General features: G+C 34.7%; 1 protein-coding gene across 1 annotated transcript; it reads right to left on the bottom strand.

The window, feature by feature from the left end:
- Positions 1-1,421: 1,421 nt before the first annotated feature.
- LOC121412078 lies at positions 1,422-10,424 on the bottom strand (the record flags this gene model as incomplete). The annotated part of the gene is made up of 9 exons (XM_041604987.1): positions 1,422-2,507; positions 2,963-3,149; positions 4,051-4,239; positions 5,124-5,200; positions 6,077-6,172; positions 7,520-7,657; positions 8,371-8,511; positions 8,889-9,025; positions 10,406-10,424. Coding segments are annotated over 9 exons (1,170 nt in total), but the record flags the coding sequence as incomplete, so codon positions are not given.
- Positions 10,425-18,323: the final 7,899 nt, after the last annotated feature.

The raw sequence follows: 18,323 nt of genomic DNA, 5'->3' as shown, positions 1-18,323 counted from the left end.
CTCAGAATGTTTAAGTTCACGTCTTGTTACATGAAATGTCTACTAGTTTGAGCTTGCGATTCGCACTTTCAACATCTCACAAGGATCATTATTAGTATTATTTTTATTTTTATTACCAGCAGAAGCTGTTATAAAAAATGACATCCCCTCCAATACAAATTCTATTATCTATGGTTACTCGCACGCGACCAACACACTTGATCCCTGCATCTTTAAACCATTTGCTTAGGCAGCAATTGCTCAGATAAAATGCTTGATCAGGGCGCCTATTGAATTCTTAATGAAATACATGCTTTTGGCCACAACACACGCATGTATCATCGATCGTTATTACTATCATTGCAGAATATCGTGTAATCTTGTAATGACAACACCGTTTTTGTTACCAAACTGAATAATTTTCATTTTCGGAAATACGAACCTTATTTAATTTTCGGATTAACGAACCTTATTTCGTTTTCGGATTAACGAACCTTCGGAATTACGAACCTTATTTCGTTTTCGGATTAACGAACCTTCGGAATTACGAACCTTATTTCGTTTTCGGATTAACGAACCTTATTTCGTTTTCGGATTAACGAACCTTATTTCGTTTTCGGATTGACGAATCTTCGGAATTACGAACCTCATTTTGTTTTCGGATTAACGAACCTTCGGAATTACGAACCTTATTTCGTTTTCGGAACCTTCGGAATTACGAACCTTCGGAAATACGAACCTTCGGAATAACCGAACCTTCGGAATTACGAAGCTTCGGAATTACGAATGTATGCGATCGCAAACAACGGTGCCTTATGAAATTATTTTAAGGCCATCACATCCCATAATATAAACTTCCGAAATAGTGCAAATAGCGCAATAATGCAAATGAAAAGATTGGAGATATATACAGGGGAAAGGTTGATTAATATTTAAGATTAAATTGGGAGATGATGCAAATTTTTAAATTCGAGCAAAATTCATATTTGACATATTTATTGGATGGTTGGTTAATAAATGTGATTTAAAGTATCCTATAAAAATAGATAAAACTGTAGGATACGGGAAATATTGTTGCCGTAAGAATCCTACATTGTGTTTCATTAACGGCAATGATTTTGATCAATGTTACCAATAACTCATTGTGCAATAAACTTGAAGTATAGGGTATAAAAGTATATTTTTTGTACAATTTATCCCCTGGCTCCATAATGATTCCAGGATATGAGCCATGATTATATTTATTAACTTTTTTTCACATATTCAAACACACACTATCATGACACCAGTTATTTTTTGTAATATCTTTCCCTTTCTCCACTTCTTAATTTCCTTTTGCCAATGCTCCCCTTCCACTTTCTCTCTCTCCATCAAAGATGCCGCCTTTATACCTTGAAAATATTGTAAAAATAAACACGTAATCAGAATAAATCGACTTCCAATCAAAGTTCGAAAATTTATTTTAAATGATTTGGTCATCATTCGAATGCAATATCATTGGAAAATTCATTTCCCCCAAACAAGAATGAGAGGAATCTTTGTAAAATAATGTGCAATGTTTTATGATATTAGAGATATCGTATTTTAAGGCTCACCACCAGATACAAAACATGCTTAAGAGCTTTGATCAACTTAGTTTTCTTGATTATGGCGGTATATATATCATATTAATTCCAGGAAAGATACGTCTGTGAATTATAACGTGAAGACAAATCTTGACACGACAGGATAAAAAAATACAGTAAAGTTACACAAATATTAAGTTTTACTTAATTTTTCTCCATTGTATTTCATTTTAAGTCATATCAAATCAAGTTTAATAGTCCATTTATTTGAAGTCTATTTTGTTTACGTATCAGTTTATTAACAACTATATACTAAAACATAAAATGAATTTTGAATAATATATATTTCTTGATTTGAATGTTTAGCGTTGGTTTTTTAACCCAGTATTTAGAAAAATAAAGAAATGTTCGTGATCATTATCTTGGCTTAACAAAAAATGAACTCTTTCAGAATTTTATAAACCAACGCATATTGTTTATAATATGAACCTATCAGCTGTTGCTTAAAGCAAATATTCATGCAAAATGAATTGAGATTATTTTATTTGAACCAACTTTTTGGATTTGTTGAAAAATAATGAGTCTACAAAAACCAGTCTATATAAATTCTTAAATAGGCCTACTGAATGCAGGACTCTAAGTAAATTATGCACATGACGTTTTTTCATTTTGTTTTGAAATGCAAAATTCTCCAGATTTGACCTGTTTTACATAAAATAGATGCCATTATTACAATTTTGCTAATCCAACTGACGTTTCAGACTTACTCTGCTTTTATTAGTAATCCATAAAGCCAAATAACAAGATAAGAAATGAGACTACATATTTTGTCCAGTTGGGTTTGAAGATGTTTGCTGAGTTGGAGGTGGGGTCGGTTGGAGGCGTTTCTGTGATGGGGAAGTCGCCCGTTAGCCATGGCGTGAAGTTCAGCCACACTGAGGCTCCATTCATTGCTTCTTTCAGCTATCAAAATCAAACGGACAAAAAAGACAGATGAAATAAAGATAACACGAGTTATTTATGTAAATGCACATTGTAATTCTGTTACAACCAATTTTTCAATCCCTTTCAAACGAACACCAATACAAAAAAGATGGCAGTTACAGATCAGTTAGAAGGCTTGGTGAAACATCATTTACCCACTTCCCTAATCCGCTCTAACTGCCACTACCTACATCTATTTTGTTTTAGCTTCTGGGCAATATCCCTTTTCCTTAAAATTGTCAATTTACTAAAGAATTAAAAGTAAAAAGGGAAGAAAGGAAAACAATACTTTTTGGAACCTTTGAATGTGCGTCTATAAAGTTGGTCAAAGCGGCATTGCCCTGTAAATTTATCTCTCATTATTCTTACTTTTTTTAATGACATAAACTTTGCATTCGCTTTCAATTACAGTATTCCATCAGCAGATAACTAACCTTCTGTTGTCGAAATCCGTTGTGTGGCACGCTAAACTTGTAGCCAATGGGGCACAGCTCTCGAGTGACGTCATAAGGACCCGTCGATTCGCTTACCAACCAGTCATTTGGGTCAGTTGAACTTTGACACGCGTAGCTTAAAGATTGGTCGCAATCTGAAGACGTATACCATCGAAAGTCTTCATGACTGTAGTGTAAAATTTAATAAGATGTAGCAGTTATTGTTTTCTTAACTCTCGTGATCATTAAAAAAATTTAATTCCGTCTCTTTTTTGTCTTTTTTCTGCAGTGTAGTTGAGCTCATAATTCTTAAGAACGGTGTTTAAAATATGTATCAGTATTTTAAATTTGAAAATTGAAATTTAAATATGAAATATTTGTAGGACATGATAAATATATCATCTATATGTTTATCTGGAAAGCCAAAATCATTTGCCATTGGCAGGGTTGGATCCTAACATAATATTTTTGTCGTGTGATTTTATATTAAATAGGCCTAAGTTTCGCGGTATTAGCAAGTCGTAAAAGAAATAGGCCTGTTTTCAGCATGTTTTAAGAATCAATTGAGTTGATAGCCTTATACCACTCAATGTTCGCCTAATAGACCTACTTCTAATTTCTTTTTTTTTTTCAGGAGAAAAAAATGAAGAAAAAAAATAGAAGAAAGAAGCTGCGTGAAATAAATAACTGTCTTTAGATTGTGCATGGTTAGGGAATGAACCAAGATTAAAAATCTTAATCAACCAAAATCAATCCCATAGCTTAAAATATCGTAATCTAATTTTGAATACAAGTACAATCATCTTGGATTGATTCTTTATATTATAACATTAATAACAAGTATACACTTTCTTAGTATGTGGAGTCTAATTTGACTCAAAATGGCGCCAGCTGGGAGTCAATTTTATTCTTAGCTAAAATGACTCCAAATGTATTTGACGAGCAATGTTTGTCATCTGCTAAAGAAAAAAAAATCCGATTTAAGATGACCCAGAAACGAGTCACTTTGACCCCAAACATAGTCGACTCCCATCCGGCACTGGTCCGAGTAAAATTTGACTCGCCTAAAAATAAGGATGCGGGCATACCTAAGCATAACGCACGAATCTTCATCGAGCGGTATTGAGGGTTCTCCATAGGCCCAAGTATAGACCGCAGTCTTCATGAGCTGTGGGGTGACCATGTCTGTAGCTGGGAGATTGATGCGGCATTTCACCATCTCACTTAGATCGGTGATGGCACCGGTCGCAGTGGGCCCGTCGTAGATGACATCGAATCTATTGAAATAAAAAAATATATATGGCCAGTATCTTCATCAAGTAAATAAGAAAACAAGTTGCATGGCATAGTTCATATCTTATCATAATATTACATCGGTCTGAAGACGGGAGCGAGCGGCACCATGGCATTAACTGGAGAGAAGTGCATGGAGAGAGAGAGAGGGGGTTGTTTATTAGTCGACCTAAACCAACCAGGGAAGCGTTTCATGAAATGAAACCATTTATCTGACAAGTCCTTTTTTTATCCGATAGTTACCATAGAAACAGACTCATATTATCGTAAAATAGCCTAAAAAACGGACATACTGAAGCTTTTCGACATATAGTGGAGCGATGTGGCCCAGTGGATTAGTCTCCGGACTCTGAAACAGAGGGTCGTGGGTTCGAATCCCAACCATGGCGTAATTTCCTTCAGCAAGATATTGATCCACAATGTGCTGCACTCAACCCAGGTGAGGTAAATGGGTACCTGGCAGCTGCACTGCTATAAAGCCAGGGTAATTATGCTGCATATACTGTAGAGCGCTTAGAGACTTCTGACAAAGTAAGTGTTAAGCGCTATATATAATAAGCAAGTATAATTATTAATATGCACTCATCGGAGTAAAATCGCATGAATGACTAAAAAACGAGAGAAAAACAATATGTAATAGACTCATATTAATTTGAATTTGATGGGGAAAATGATAACAGACGATGTTCGTTTACCCAAAATTAATTACAGAGACTCGTTGAATTCAAGATCATAATTTACTGGGAATTAACCAGAAAGGGACTTGAGAATGTCAGCGAAAATGATGTTTTTATTTGGAACTTTGAACTGGAATTTGAACTAGAAATTACAATTCCAGTCAGATTAAAAAAATAAAAATATCACCTACACGTAATGGGTTGCATCACCGCGAAACCTCTTGCAGTTGGTTTCCGTTTTCCCACCACACTGTGGATAATTTGTGAACTATATAGACGAAATAATATAAAGAAACGAGTATTCAATATAATCGATAGAATTATCCATTTTAAAGACAAGCCCATCCCATAAAAGAGAGAATTTGACATTTCCATGGAGGTGTGAAAGGAAGCTACACTTTTACTTGCGAGAACTCAAATTTGACTCAAGATGGCGCCAGCTGGAAGTCACATTGTAGCGTTTCCAGGCTAACTTCACTTCGAACTAAATGAGTTGTCAGCTAATGGCACATAATTTCGGGTCAAATTTATTCTGAATCTGAGTAACTTTGATGCCTTATATCACTCATTCAACTTGGATTAAATTTGACTCTCGGTTATCGCCATTCCTATTTAAATATGACTCCACATAAATACAAAGCTAGCACATAACTTTATTTTATGATATATACTACTCATAATATAATTTGTAGTCTAAAATGTTTGTTTGTGTTTATGTTTTACTGGGTTAATATAGGCCACATATTCATAGAAAATTATTATTATTATAAACATTTAATATTTATCCTGTCCCGAAAATGTAATGTAACTTTAGGATAACAAAAATGTTGTATCCATTAAGTTTACTACACTGCACACAAATAACAAAACAACGGCTACTCTGGCACAAATTACATACGATTAAAATTTTTAAAATGTTTTGATATTGTTTTCAGGAAAGGCAAAAAGTAGATTAAAAAATCACAAAAGGTGATAGCTAAATGTTGTACACAATCGCTTATTAAACCATAATAATACCATACATTTTTATTAATATATATATATATATTCATAACTTTTTGCTTACAATATGATTTTTTACAATGTTTTTGAGTTAGCCGGGTAAGAGTTTACATACTTATATCTGAATGAATAACATTCTTACCTGATTCGATCCTGACCCGTCACACCCCTTCACATGAATGTATTTACCTTGGTGTAATGTGTCATCTCCGCTTACTACTACGACGCGCTTACCATCCTGACAAGAATCATAATGAGAATTATCATCAATCAAACTTTGAAACAACACAGCAAAAACTGTGGTGCTAACCGGTGTACGTAGAGGACCACACCAGTTATTTTACACCGGTGTTAAATTGGTGGTGTTAGTTTTACACCTATAGGTGTTATTACAACACCTTTGGTTGTTAAATTGTCACTTTTTCGTGTTATGTTCAATCTCTAGGGTGTAATTTTAACACATCAGGGTGCGCTCCTCTATTAACACCAATTGGTGTCAGATTTTACAGTGAAAATATAATTTTAAAGTTTTCTGCTTTACACATTGTCTGACGCAGCTGGGGGGGGGGGGGGTGAAGAAGGCAGTTGCCCTTCCCAAAAAAATAAAAAAAATATATTTTGCCGATAATTTCCACACAATTCACCGAAAATGTGCACAAAGTTTTTTTATTTCACTTTAAAAAATGCAAAAAGCGCCCCATGACAAGCTCGGGCGCTTCGCGCTCTGGGGTTTCTTTGAAAAGAAAATACGCGTCTTGTCCCCCAGGAAATAATTTGCGCAATGGTTTTACATATACATTCAAATTTGTCTTTATCGGCCACCTGTCTATAGTGAAAACCTGTTTTTAGTGGCCACAAAATTTGACTAACATCTAAAAGAAATATATATTGTAAAACTTGTCTATAAATTAAGGCCACACATGTCTCCAGTGCTCACTTTTTTTCTGTTTCTCTCGATTTCACTTTATTTAAAAGGAATGGTAAATAAGGAAATGACAGATACAAAGAATATTAGGACGGAAACAAGATAAGAAGTATTAAAGAGCGATAATGACAGAAAAATAGCGAGTGGAAAAGATTTTTTAAATATTAGAGCTGAGAAACAAGAAAAAAAATAAAGCGGGTAAAATCATGAAAGGAAAGAAGAATGATTTGGAGAGAGAAATTATGTTAAGGAATTCAAGGAAAGATATGTTAAGCACGACATGGAAGTTGATATCATAGAAATATTGTAGAGAGAGTTATCGATTAGTTATTATTGTAAAAAAGTGATGATGATTATAACGATTTGAGCATTATGATAGTTTCGAAAATTGATTTTAACCAATCAAATTGAGTATATTTTCCATCATGTACTTTAAGTGATTGCTACACGGCTCCAGTTCCCACTTTTGGTGCTCTATTTTTGGTAATGTATTTATCTCTATTACCAGGTCCATCCGAGAGGACCGTAAGCCGTCTTCATCCGATTGCTTGCTTTAAAAAAAATCGATGCATTATTAGCAATCAGGTAAAAAAAAAAACACCAACACCTATCCCCCTTCCATAAGCTTTGAATGGCCATTCATGGACATGCTCTTATTACCTCTCTCATCCGTCTGAGTGTTGGCCAAACTCCGTTGTAAGTATTTCTCAGGTCAGCAGGACTCAAGATGGCATCATGGCCGAAATAACGTTCCATTGGACCATTGACTTCAGCATCATTTCCCTGGTCATATTTTTCCTTTAACAACAAGATGAAAAAAAACTAAGATGGTGAAATTACAGTTCTTTCGAGGAAAAGTTCAATTGAACATTACCATTTCTTTCATGCAAAGAACTATACAATTTATCAAATGATATAATAAACTTTTATTTCTGAGAATTCAAATTTGACTAACAATGTTGGCAGCTGGGAATCAACTCTATTTTGAGTCAAAGTGACTAGTTCCTAAGTTACTCTGAATTTAGTGATTTTTCAGCTGATGTCAATTACTTTCGGGTCAAATTCATTCGGAAACTGGGTCACTTTGACTAGGAATAGGGTTGACTCGTAATTGGCTCTCTTTCGAGTCAAAATTGACTCCAGAGAAACAAGAGTGTATAAATTAATTCCAGAATGGATGATTACATTACGCCCTCGGAAATAAGAAAAACTAAATATATACGTATCATACATTCAGTTATCAAAATGTCACAAGCATTTGTCTCGTAAGAGAGAAACTGAGAGACACCTTTTTTCTGATTACCCCATCTCGTTTGAACAAGCCTTTTTCAGGAAAATGCGTTTCAATTTCTTAAATCATTATGTTATCGAAAATACAACTTTGTTCTTAGTATTGATAGTTAGTATAATTATGTACTCCATTTATCATACTTTGTTTGTTATTTTTTATATGGAAAAAATGTAGAAATCAATGAAATAAAATGAAAGGAATTGATATTTTTTTGTCTTACATTGATATAGATTTGAATGAACTCATTCTCATTTCCCGGTTCTTGCATCCACTGGCCAATGTCTGCTATGACATCAGAAAAGAGAACGTTGAACTCTCCGCAGCCAATGGCAAGCGGTGTTCCTAAATGAGCAATCCGCATCTAAGATGTAAGAAAATGAAGTACGAAGATTAGTCTCGAAATGTTTTTTGTTACTTAGTTATTATGTATTTCATTTTAAATTGATTTTGAAATATTAAATGGTCTGTCCATCATCATGTACTGTAATTAACATACAGGGGCCGCGGAACGGTTTTGAAGGGGGTGGGGGGGGGGGGGGTGACTATGCAAACATCACAATCAGATGGTCTTTCGACATTTTTATACATGGTTTTGGAATTTAAAAAACGTGTGGGAGGGAGCTGAAGCCCACCGAACCCTCGCCCCTGTTGTAATGATCAATCTTTGTATAAAAAATCCAAACCTGCAGTAAGCACGCATGGTTGCAATAAAATAAGGTTGAATTAAATTTTATATACCTCTCCATCGCAGTACCAGTTGTCTATTTCCACAGCTCTAACTCCCATGTTCAGCATGTCGATGATACTGAATTCATGATTGGCCAATCCCAAGCATACATTATCATATGGAGGCGGCCATTGACATGTATCATTGGCTAAAAGAAAAAAATCATAATGTTAGTTCGATTCTTATGTTATGCGTTGTTTTTGTTTGTCTTTAGAATGTATAGGCTATAAAGTATTACATCAATTTCCAAGCATTTTTTTCTAATACACGAATTTATAACAGAGGGAAAATATGAACATTTATTTTTTCGGGGCAGAAAAATAGGGTCTAATGATTCCGAGTGCTAAAAATTTCCAACAAATCCATTTGAAAATTTAGACTGGTAAAGGGTGAAACAAACTCATCAAAAATAATCGTACATTAGCAACTTTCAACTTTTTAAAACATATAGAGTGGGGGAAAAAATGACACGTCAAAAACCCACAATTTAAGAAAAAAAATGTCATAAACACATAATTATTATATATGGTCTGAAAGAGTATGTTCGCCCAAACAATTTGAATACCTATAGGAGGGAATCTTTTAAGTGATGTAAATTTTGATTTACGCCAAAGTAAGGCATGACTGCAATGAATGAATCCAGATGGCAATGATGACGATGTCATAATCCTACAAGGGTTGCATTAAAATCTATTTCAAAACACTTTTTTGATATCAATTCTCATGATAATTTCATTGAAAAGAGATTTGCAAATATGTATACTAACTCATGATCAGTGGTATCTGAGGTTCATTCAATGCAGGCATGCCTTACATTGGCGCAAATCAAAATTTACATCGCTGCAAAGAATACATACTGATAATCCAAGCGTGAAGACATACCACATAAGTATGGTATCGATAGATACTCTTTCCAGTCATACTTAATAGTTATGCATTCATTACATTTTTTTTTCTTAAATTGGGGACTTGTGAGGTGTCATTTTTATTTTACACACACGGTACTAGTATGACATTTTCTAGTTGCTAACATTATTGGGGGGGGGGGGGTTCGATATATCGCCCCCCCCCCCCGATCGACGCCTCTGACGATAGAAGTCATCACACAAGTTGAATACAATTTTCGAAGAATGTGTACGATTATTAGGTTTCTTCTGTTATATTTCAAATAAAATCTTGTAAAATATTCGTTTGCTTTTTATATACCAAATGCAATATCGTATATATATATATATATATATATAATATATATATATATATATATATAATATATATATATATATTGTGTAAAGAAATGGATGAAGAGAACAATGGTAGGCGTAGCTTCAATCAAGGTTTCCCAGAGCTATCTGTACAACAGAGCTGTTGTACATGTATAGCCTCACACACACACATATATATATATATATATATATATATATATATTATATATATTTATTTTTTTTTTTCTTTTTTAAATATTATCTATATAGGGGGGGTTAATTAAATTCTATTTTGATAATCTATACTATTAATTCAAATCATATCTCTCCATAAGGGAGTCCAAGGGGATTGTTGCTCGATTTTGTATGCATTGTGAGCCTATAGATGTGTGCAGATGAAAACAACTTATAATGATCGTTATTGAATATTGACATGCATATTGTTCTGATATACAAGATATTGGTCCATGAAATAATGTTTATAGGCTTTAAGAATTTAAGTTCCAAAGGCTTTCAACAAGTTCAAATACATTATAAAATAAAAGACAAGTCAGTAACAAAACTATCATTTGTAATACCCCTTCAAATTTACAATTAATTAGTAATATGTCAGCCTGCTGCTAAATTCACTCCATCACACTAATTTTATTTAAGTTTGTGACTTAACAATGATTATCAAATAGTCCTTACCTATATGCTGCAATTATCATAACAATTGAATTTAATATTAAGCACATTCCCCATGTTCACCAACATCCCGTGAAGGATTTTTTTTTCTGTTTAAATTGTATCTCATTTAAATATAATTCTTCATTATGAGTTCAGGAAAAAGACATTCCCAAATAAATTCAATGTCCTGAAAAATGTTTGACATTGAGGAAACTTTGTGAATTATGCCATAATAACGATAACGACGCTTTAATTAAAATACAAAAAATCAACGGCAATGAATATAAAACAGCCTCATTACAGTTGAGAACCACTCCTAAATGGTCATAATGTTCGTTGAATTTAAAGATTGAATTTAAATGGTTCTGCTAATTAAATTTTGATTCACAATGGAGTCAGCTATGCTGAGTCAACATTGTTCAGAATCGAAATTACTATATCCGTTACTAGTACTTGATAATTAATTTATTCTCAGTCGATGGCACATAATGCCTAGTCAAATTGATCTTGATTCGGAGTCACTTTGACTCGGAATACCTTTGACTCCCAGTTGACGATATTCCGGGTCAGATTGACTCCATAGACATAGATTTGTACTTACATCGAAGATTTGCATCCGGTCTACTGGAATATCAATCTACAAAAAACACACAAGATACAAGCAAACGAGAAGGACATAAATATATATGAGGTTTGGAAAATACCCCCCCCCAAAAAAAAAAAAAAAATAAAATAACTAAACATGGATTATGTTTTTTTGAAAAAAAACTTTTAATATCTATGCTAAATACAACGAAAGAACCTTAATTTCATTGGCTGAAATGGTATTTTAATATTCCAGTTGATTGCATATTTGCCTTGGTAAGTTTTACTATTTAAGTTGTGTTGGGCTACATGGAGAACTAGAAGTAATTATATCATATGAAAAAAAAATCTATTTAGATGATAATACTTAATATTTACCCAGTGGCGTATAATGTGTCAAAGATTTCGAAGGGGGCAGGCATGGCGTATCGGGTAAAAATTTGTCAAAAGTTGCTAGCGAGCAAAATATTGACACTTATAAAACAAACATCTAATTTTGTGATTTATTTCGACATAAAATTCAGAAAATAATATTTACAAGGCAGCTTTTCTCTTTCCTTTTTCTTTCCCTTTCTTCCCTTTTTCTCGGTCGTGAAAGTTTGCGGGGTCCATAGCCCCCACCCCCATTTGTACGCCAGAGTATTTACCCATAATTGTTTACCTCGATCATTATCAAATTTTCATCGTTTTTGTATCACAATCATTGTACGCAGTATAAAATCATTTGATTATTTACTAAAGGACATTACTGTGGGGAAAAGACAATGAAAACATAATCTCACCTGAATTTCTCGCTGAGTTTTAAGGGCAAACTGCATCCACGGATCGATCTCAAGTGTTCCTTTCTTACAACGACCATATCCATCACACTTCATCGAATAAAAAATAAATAGTCATAAATAATAGCTGAACTTATTATAGCGCTTCTTGCCTGAGGATACAAAGCGCTTGCTTTTATTACCCCTGCTTTAGCTCGAGCTACCGTCACCGGCGCTCAGTGCATTCAAGGAATTAATCCTACCGGGTAACCATTCACCTCACCTGGGTCGAGTGCAGCACAATGTGGATCAATTTCTTGCTGAAGGAAAACACACCATGGCTAGGATGTAAACCCATACACGACCCTCGATTTGAAAGGCGAGAGTCAGATTGCCACTAGACCACGACGCGTCTACAATTAAAATCAAGGACAATGCCAAGTTATTTCGAGAGGGGGAGGGGGGTGAGCAAGACGAAGTATTTGTTTTGTTGTTTTTTCAATCAAATTACAGGGGTTATAAAGAGTTAAACAACCTTTGCATTCCTGTTATGTCCTTATTTCTTCTCTGAGCTAGAGTCCCCAGTCCCAAGGTTTCGTGGCCCATGAATAAGTTTAGATTCTTACCTCACACACGACGTCAGCGCTAAGTCCAATGCACTCCGCTCCATGGGTAACACCGACCAGAACCTTGAAAACATCAAAATGCATGTTAATTTAGTAATAATATAAACCCCTCAAAAAAGTTTGGAAATCTGACTTTGATCGATAATCCCTCCTCGGTTTAAGTGAATATTAATGTGTGATTGATACACCAATAAATAGATCATTTAATTTTCTTTAAAATGATACCCTACAGGATACGATTATGGTTCACATGGAGGTGCAGTGCCTTGAAATGTGGGGCAAGGTCAAAATTAAAAAGTTGTAAAATGACACAATATTGAAAGTCACTGTTCTTTTTTCCGTGGTGATGAGTGTTTCTCTGCGGTTTCTTTAGATTTCACGAACCTTAACATCAATACTATATGGAGATCTGCGAGAACATGGTTTGAGTCCGTGGTTTGAAATACCCATGCATGGTTGTTTGTTTGCAGTGGCGGATCCAGAGGGGGGCGCCCCGGCGCGCGCCCCCCCTATTTTCGCCGGATTTTTTTTTTTTTTTTTTTTGGAAGGTTATATTTACTGGATTGGTACAATGTAGTCAATTTCAAGGGCTAGATCTAGTCAAAACTATATTTTAACTTACGCTCATGGCCTTTGTGTTCGCACAAATGCACCTTGCAATGTGTAAATTCCGGAATTCCAGGGCGCGCAAGTCGATTGGTTGGAAAGTTGCACCACTTGTAATCGGGAGTTGCAGTGCAGTGACCAGTGTGAAGATGTTGGATTGGATATCATTTTTTCCTGAAATTTTGTGTTTTTTGTAACATGCGTTTGTCCGTCTTTATGGCAAATACATGTAAATTGTAAGTAACAGATCCCGAGAGAAAGTGTCAACGATAATGTCTATCCCGAGATTATTCTTCACTCAAAGATGAAGCCCTATATCGGGCGCCACGTGCGCAGCATTATCATTCTGCCTTGGTCATGTACGTTTTCACTGAAATGTATAGGTCAGACATATTTGTATTTAATGTAAACTAACTTTTACACTTTCTGGTAGATTCATAGGCATATTATCCAGGGCGCCCCAACTAAGTTTCGCCGAAGCAATCATTCCAACGAATTATCAAGGAGCAAAATTGTATATTCTCAATCACCAGTCGACCCCACTCCGCGTTTGCTGTGTATAGGCAGCTATATATGTCAGCGTAAGGAGCGAAGATTTTATGTGACGGGGGGGGGGGGGGTGGGGTTGGGGGGGAATAAAAATACTTTCGTGCTGGGGAAAAAACGTCCCGAGGACACATTGTGTATTGTTAAAAAGTAGAAATTGTGACATTAACCCCCCCCCCTTACCCCATTTTTAATGTTTGATAATCTATAGGTTTGCTGATTACAATATATCTTTTAAAAAAAATTGCCAGCAAAATCGAAAACGTAAACAATAAAAATGATGAGAATCCCCTTAAGAAGCACTATATTACTTTGAGGTTGTGCAGAATGACTGGATTATTGAAGATGATTTGAAAATAATACGAGGGAAAAGGTTGATTACCAGAAGATGATGTCGTTTTTCTGCAATTTGTAACAATTTACTGTGCATTTTGGGGAAAAAGAACCAAATTTCATGCATGTTGCCATACGACTAAACAATTCTCGTTTGAAACACACAATGTAAATACACAAATGACAATAAACAGAATGGATTATTCGGAACTTATCGATTACAAGTCTCAGTTTCGTATCATTTAAATTTGACGTTTCAATCACACGATGCAAGCAAGTGAAGAGCCTTTGCCAAATCTATGTTTTGAATGACCGCTTATACGGTGTGTGACTGGAAACCAGCTCCTAAATGAGTCAGTATGTGTCTTTTATTCATGAAGTTACAGTGATTTAAGTGTGCATTTTTCTTCTAAAGGTGCTCTCAAAATACGACTTTTGGACATGATTTTTGAAAAAGTCCTTGCCGTGGGAGGGGGGTATCCCCCCTCCACACCCTCCACCCGCTCGGTCGCTTCGCTCCCTCGCCGCTGGCGCCCCCTATTTCAAAATCCTGGATCCGCCCATGGTTTGTTAGGTGTTTGCTTGTGCAGATGTGTGTTTGGTTCCATATTAATGTTGATGTTAAGGTGCATGAAACAAAAGAAACTGCAAATGTGAATCTAACATGGACCTACAATCTAACCAAAGAATTAACGAGAGCGCAAAGAGCGAGTTGAATTTTTTAATACACTGACCAGAAAAAGAACCTGTAAATGACCGCATTTAGTGACTCATTAATATGACACATATTTAACCATCGAATAATGTGAGCACGAAGCGCGAGCTGAAAATTTGAGGTATTCCAACCTGAAAACTGGACTTTGTAAGCATTTTGGTAACCAGGAATAGGATGAGTACCTTACTTAACAGTAATTGATGGGAGCAGAAAATGCGAGCCACGAAATCGTGATATTCCAACGTGAAAACTGGACATTCTCAGCATTTTTGTAACCATGAACAGGATGGGTAGCTTTCTAAACAATAACTGATGCGAGCGCCAATCGCGAGCCCCCCCCCCAAAAAAAAATGTGATTTTCCAATCTAAAGTGTATGATGTTTTACTTCAAAAGGGGTATTTCATTTTGAAAAGGGGCACATTTCCTTTCTGAAAAAAGGTCATTTTCCATTTCTAACAAAAGGGCGTTTTTTCCTGCTGAGAAATTTGGGGGTGGACAAGTTCCCCCTGCCCCCCCCGGTTCCGCCGCTTCTGAATGGTTTTAGACTTTAACTCGACAAATTCTGCAATTTAGCTGTTGGTTGCAAAATCATTTGGAAGAATAATCGTACTATCTGTAGAATTGTTTTTGATACGGGGTGCGGAATATCTAATCAATAAACGCAGTCTCATAAATTGAGTCCATTGGTCGAAAGACTATGTCATAAACATCTTTAATTACAGACATTATGATGCAATACTATATAGATTAACCGTTGACTAGCGTCATCATTATCATCATCAATCATCATCATCATCATTCAAGTATAGACAGACAGACGGTCTCACAACGTGAATACTTATTTTTCGATTGCTCTTGAAAACTTACCTGTATGAGGCTTAGAGTAGAAAACAAAGGTAGCAATTTGATCTCCATAATTTAAATATATTTTCCTTCTGAACGATAATCCAGTTTGAACTGTTTAAGCAATTTGAATTTCCCAAAGGTCAATTTTCTGTCGAAGTGTCAGTAAATTAAAATGATTATCATCTGAAAATTATCAGAGGCTGATTGAGTAAATAAATTAAAGATGAAAAAAAAAATCGATGACCGTTAAACGGTGTGAACACGGACAAACCAATTTTCATTCAGTTAAAATGTCGGGTTCTCGCGTGGCACTTGCTGTTCCATTTTAATTCCTAAAATTCCGATCCAACTATAATTTTATATTTTGATGAACATGTCCAAATTCCTCTTAAAATAATATCCAGGTAGTTAATGATCGCAGGTAATTCATGTAGACTAACGTGCCAAGCGTTTGTTATATGTACGTGAAATATTGTACATACAGGTAAAAAAAATGTCCTTACAATAATTATCAGTAGTTTTGACTTATTTGCATATCCAAGATAAAACATTTCTTATCATTCAATTAAAGTTCCCTCGAATATGTTAGATTTTATAACAAGCCCTAATTTAATAAAGTTTGGAACGGAATAGCCCCTTAATTGCCGTTACAATTCCACCACAGCAATATGTACCAGATTTTGATAAAATTAATATAATTTTCAAGTTTGACAAAGGATATTAATCAATAGATTTGGAGGGATGATCATTGATAGGAAAAATGAATGAAAAAAAATGGTATTAACTATTTTATGGATCGATAATCATCAGCGCCTTTTTCATTTCAGAGTTTTATTTTTTAAACGAAATAATGTTCCTCTCGTTGATGTTGCATCACTGCAGCGTGGGTGTATATACGTATATACAGGTAAAATTGCTGATTATTTAGCTTTGTCACATGAAAACTGATACAAAATTAGAATCACAAATTGATTTAAATTTTCTTCAATTTAATTACGAGAAGGTGTTCTCTATCACGGACAATCAAGAAAAGAATTTCAAGAAAAACTGTATAGAAACTTTGTTTAAATTCATTGAAAATGTATAGAAGATAAGGCCTCGTGAGGATTTTCCCTTTAAGACGGATTATTGGTGACAATTCGTGAGGCAATTAATATGTTTGATTTTATTCAGGAATACGCCCTTTGGCCAAATTTTTCTCAGTGTGGATCTTAATTGCTTAAGTTAAAGGCAAAGATCAAATTGACTTAAGGGCTTTGTAAATTAGGCATATTTACAAATCACAGTCAGAAGAGTATCATAATGATCATCATTATTAACGTTATTATCATCATCATCATCATCATCATTATTACTATTATTACTATCATCTTAATCAGTATAGTAGTATTAGTAGTATAGTAGTAGAAGTATAGTAGTAGTAGTAGTAATAATAATGATAGTAGTAGTAGTAGTAGTGGTAGTAGTAGTAGTAGTAGTAGCAGTAGTAGCAGTAGTAGTAGTAGTAGTAGTAGTAGTAGTAGTGGTAGTAGTAGTAGTAGTAGTAGTAGTAGTAGTAGTAGTAGTAGGTAGTAGTGGTGGTGGTCATTTTCGATGCTGTAAAAATATTCCAATAATACACATTATCATTATATTTGACCTTTTTTTATTATATTTTTTTTTTTGGGGGGACCATTGCCCCATTCCCCCATCTGTACACCACTGTTCTCTATTAAGATTTACACGCACGAGATATCTTTAGAACATTTTTTTTTCTATATATACCTCGTGCGTGCAATTATTACTAATGCCTTCTATAATGTATATTATATGCTTTTATATTACTGTATAAGAAATGCAAAGATCCTTATTTCCTATACTCCATCATCTCAAATCCAAGAAACAGTCAATAGAACAAGTTATTAAATATCAGTCATTTTGGCAAATTTGCAAGTAGCTAAAATAAGTGACTGGTCAAGTGATGTATATTTTCAGCCAGTCATTTTTAACTACGATTTATATCACCATTTCATAATGAGATATATAACAGAAAAATAGTACGATGAAATCCAAAGCTTATGAAATGTGACACTGATGGTATGTGGTATTGATTGTGTTTGTTTATTGATTTTAATGTAATGAATACTTCTGATGCGGAAAATGAATAATAAGATATGGTGATCATATGAGACAATGATAGTGATGATGATGATGATGCTGCTGATGATGATGTCGATGATGATGAAGATGATGATGATGACGATGATGACGAAGATAATGATGGCGATAGTGATGATGATGGTGGTGATGGTGATGATACTTGTGATAATGATGATGATGTTGAAAATGATGATGATGGTAACGGTGATGGTGATAGTGATGGTGATGATGATAAAGTTGGTCATGGTAGGCGTTTTATCTCATTGAATTCTTTTGTCTTATCTTTATTACACTGCGATACGAAATATTAACAACAAAAGTATATGGTAAGTGACTTCTTATTTACGCTTCTGGTCGAAAAGCAATAAAACTTTGATTGCATTACGTCCACATTCGTATTCATATCTGAACTTTGGATAA

Source organism: Lytechinus variegatus, chromosome 3 (genome assembly GCF_018143015.1).
Source record: "Lytechinus variegatus isolate NC3 chromosome 3, Lvar_3.0, whole genome shotgun sequence".
Lineage (NCBI taxonomy): Eukaryota > Metazoa > Echinodermata > Echinoidea > Temnopleuroida > Toxopneustidae > Lytechinus > Lytechinus variegatus.
The sequence above is the reverse complement of the archived record's forward strand: the minus strand, read 5'-3'. Positions and strand labels throughout refer to the sequence as shown.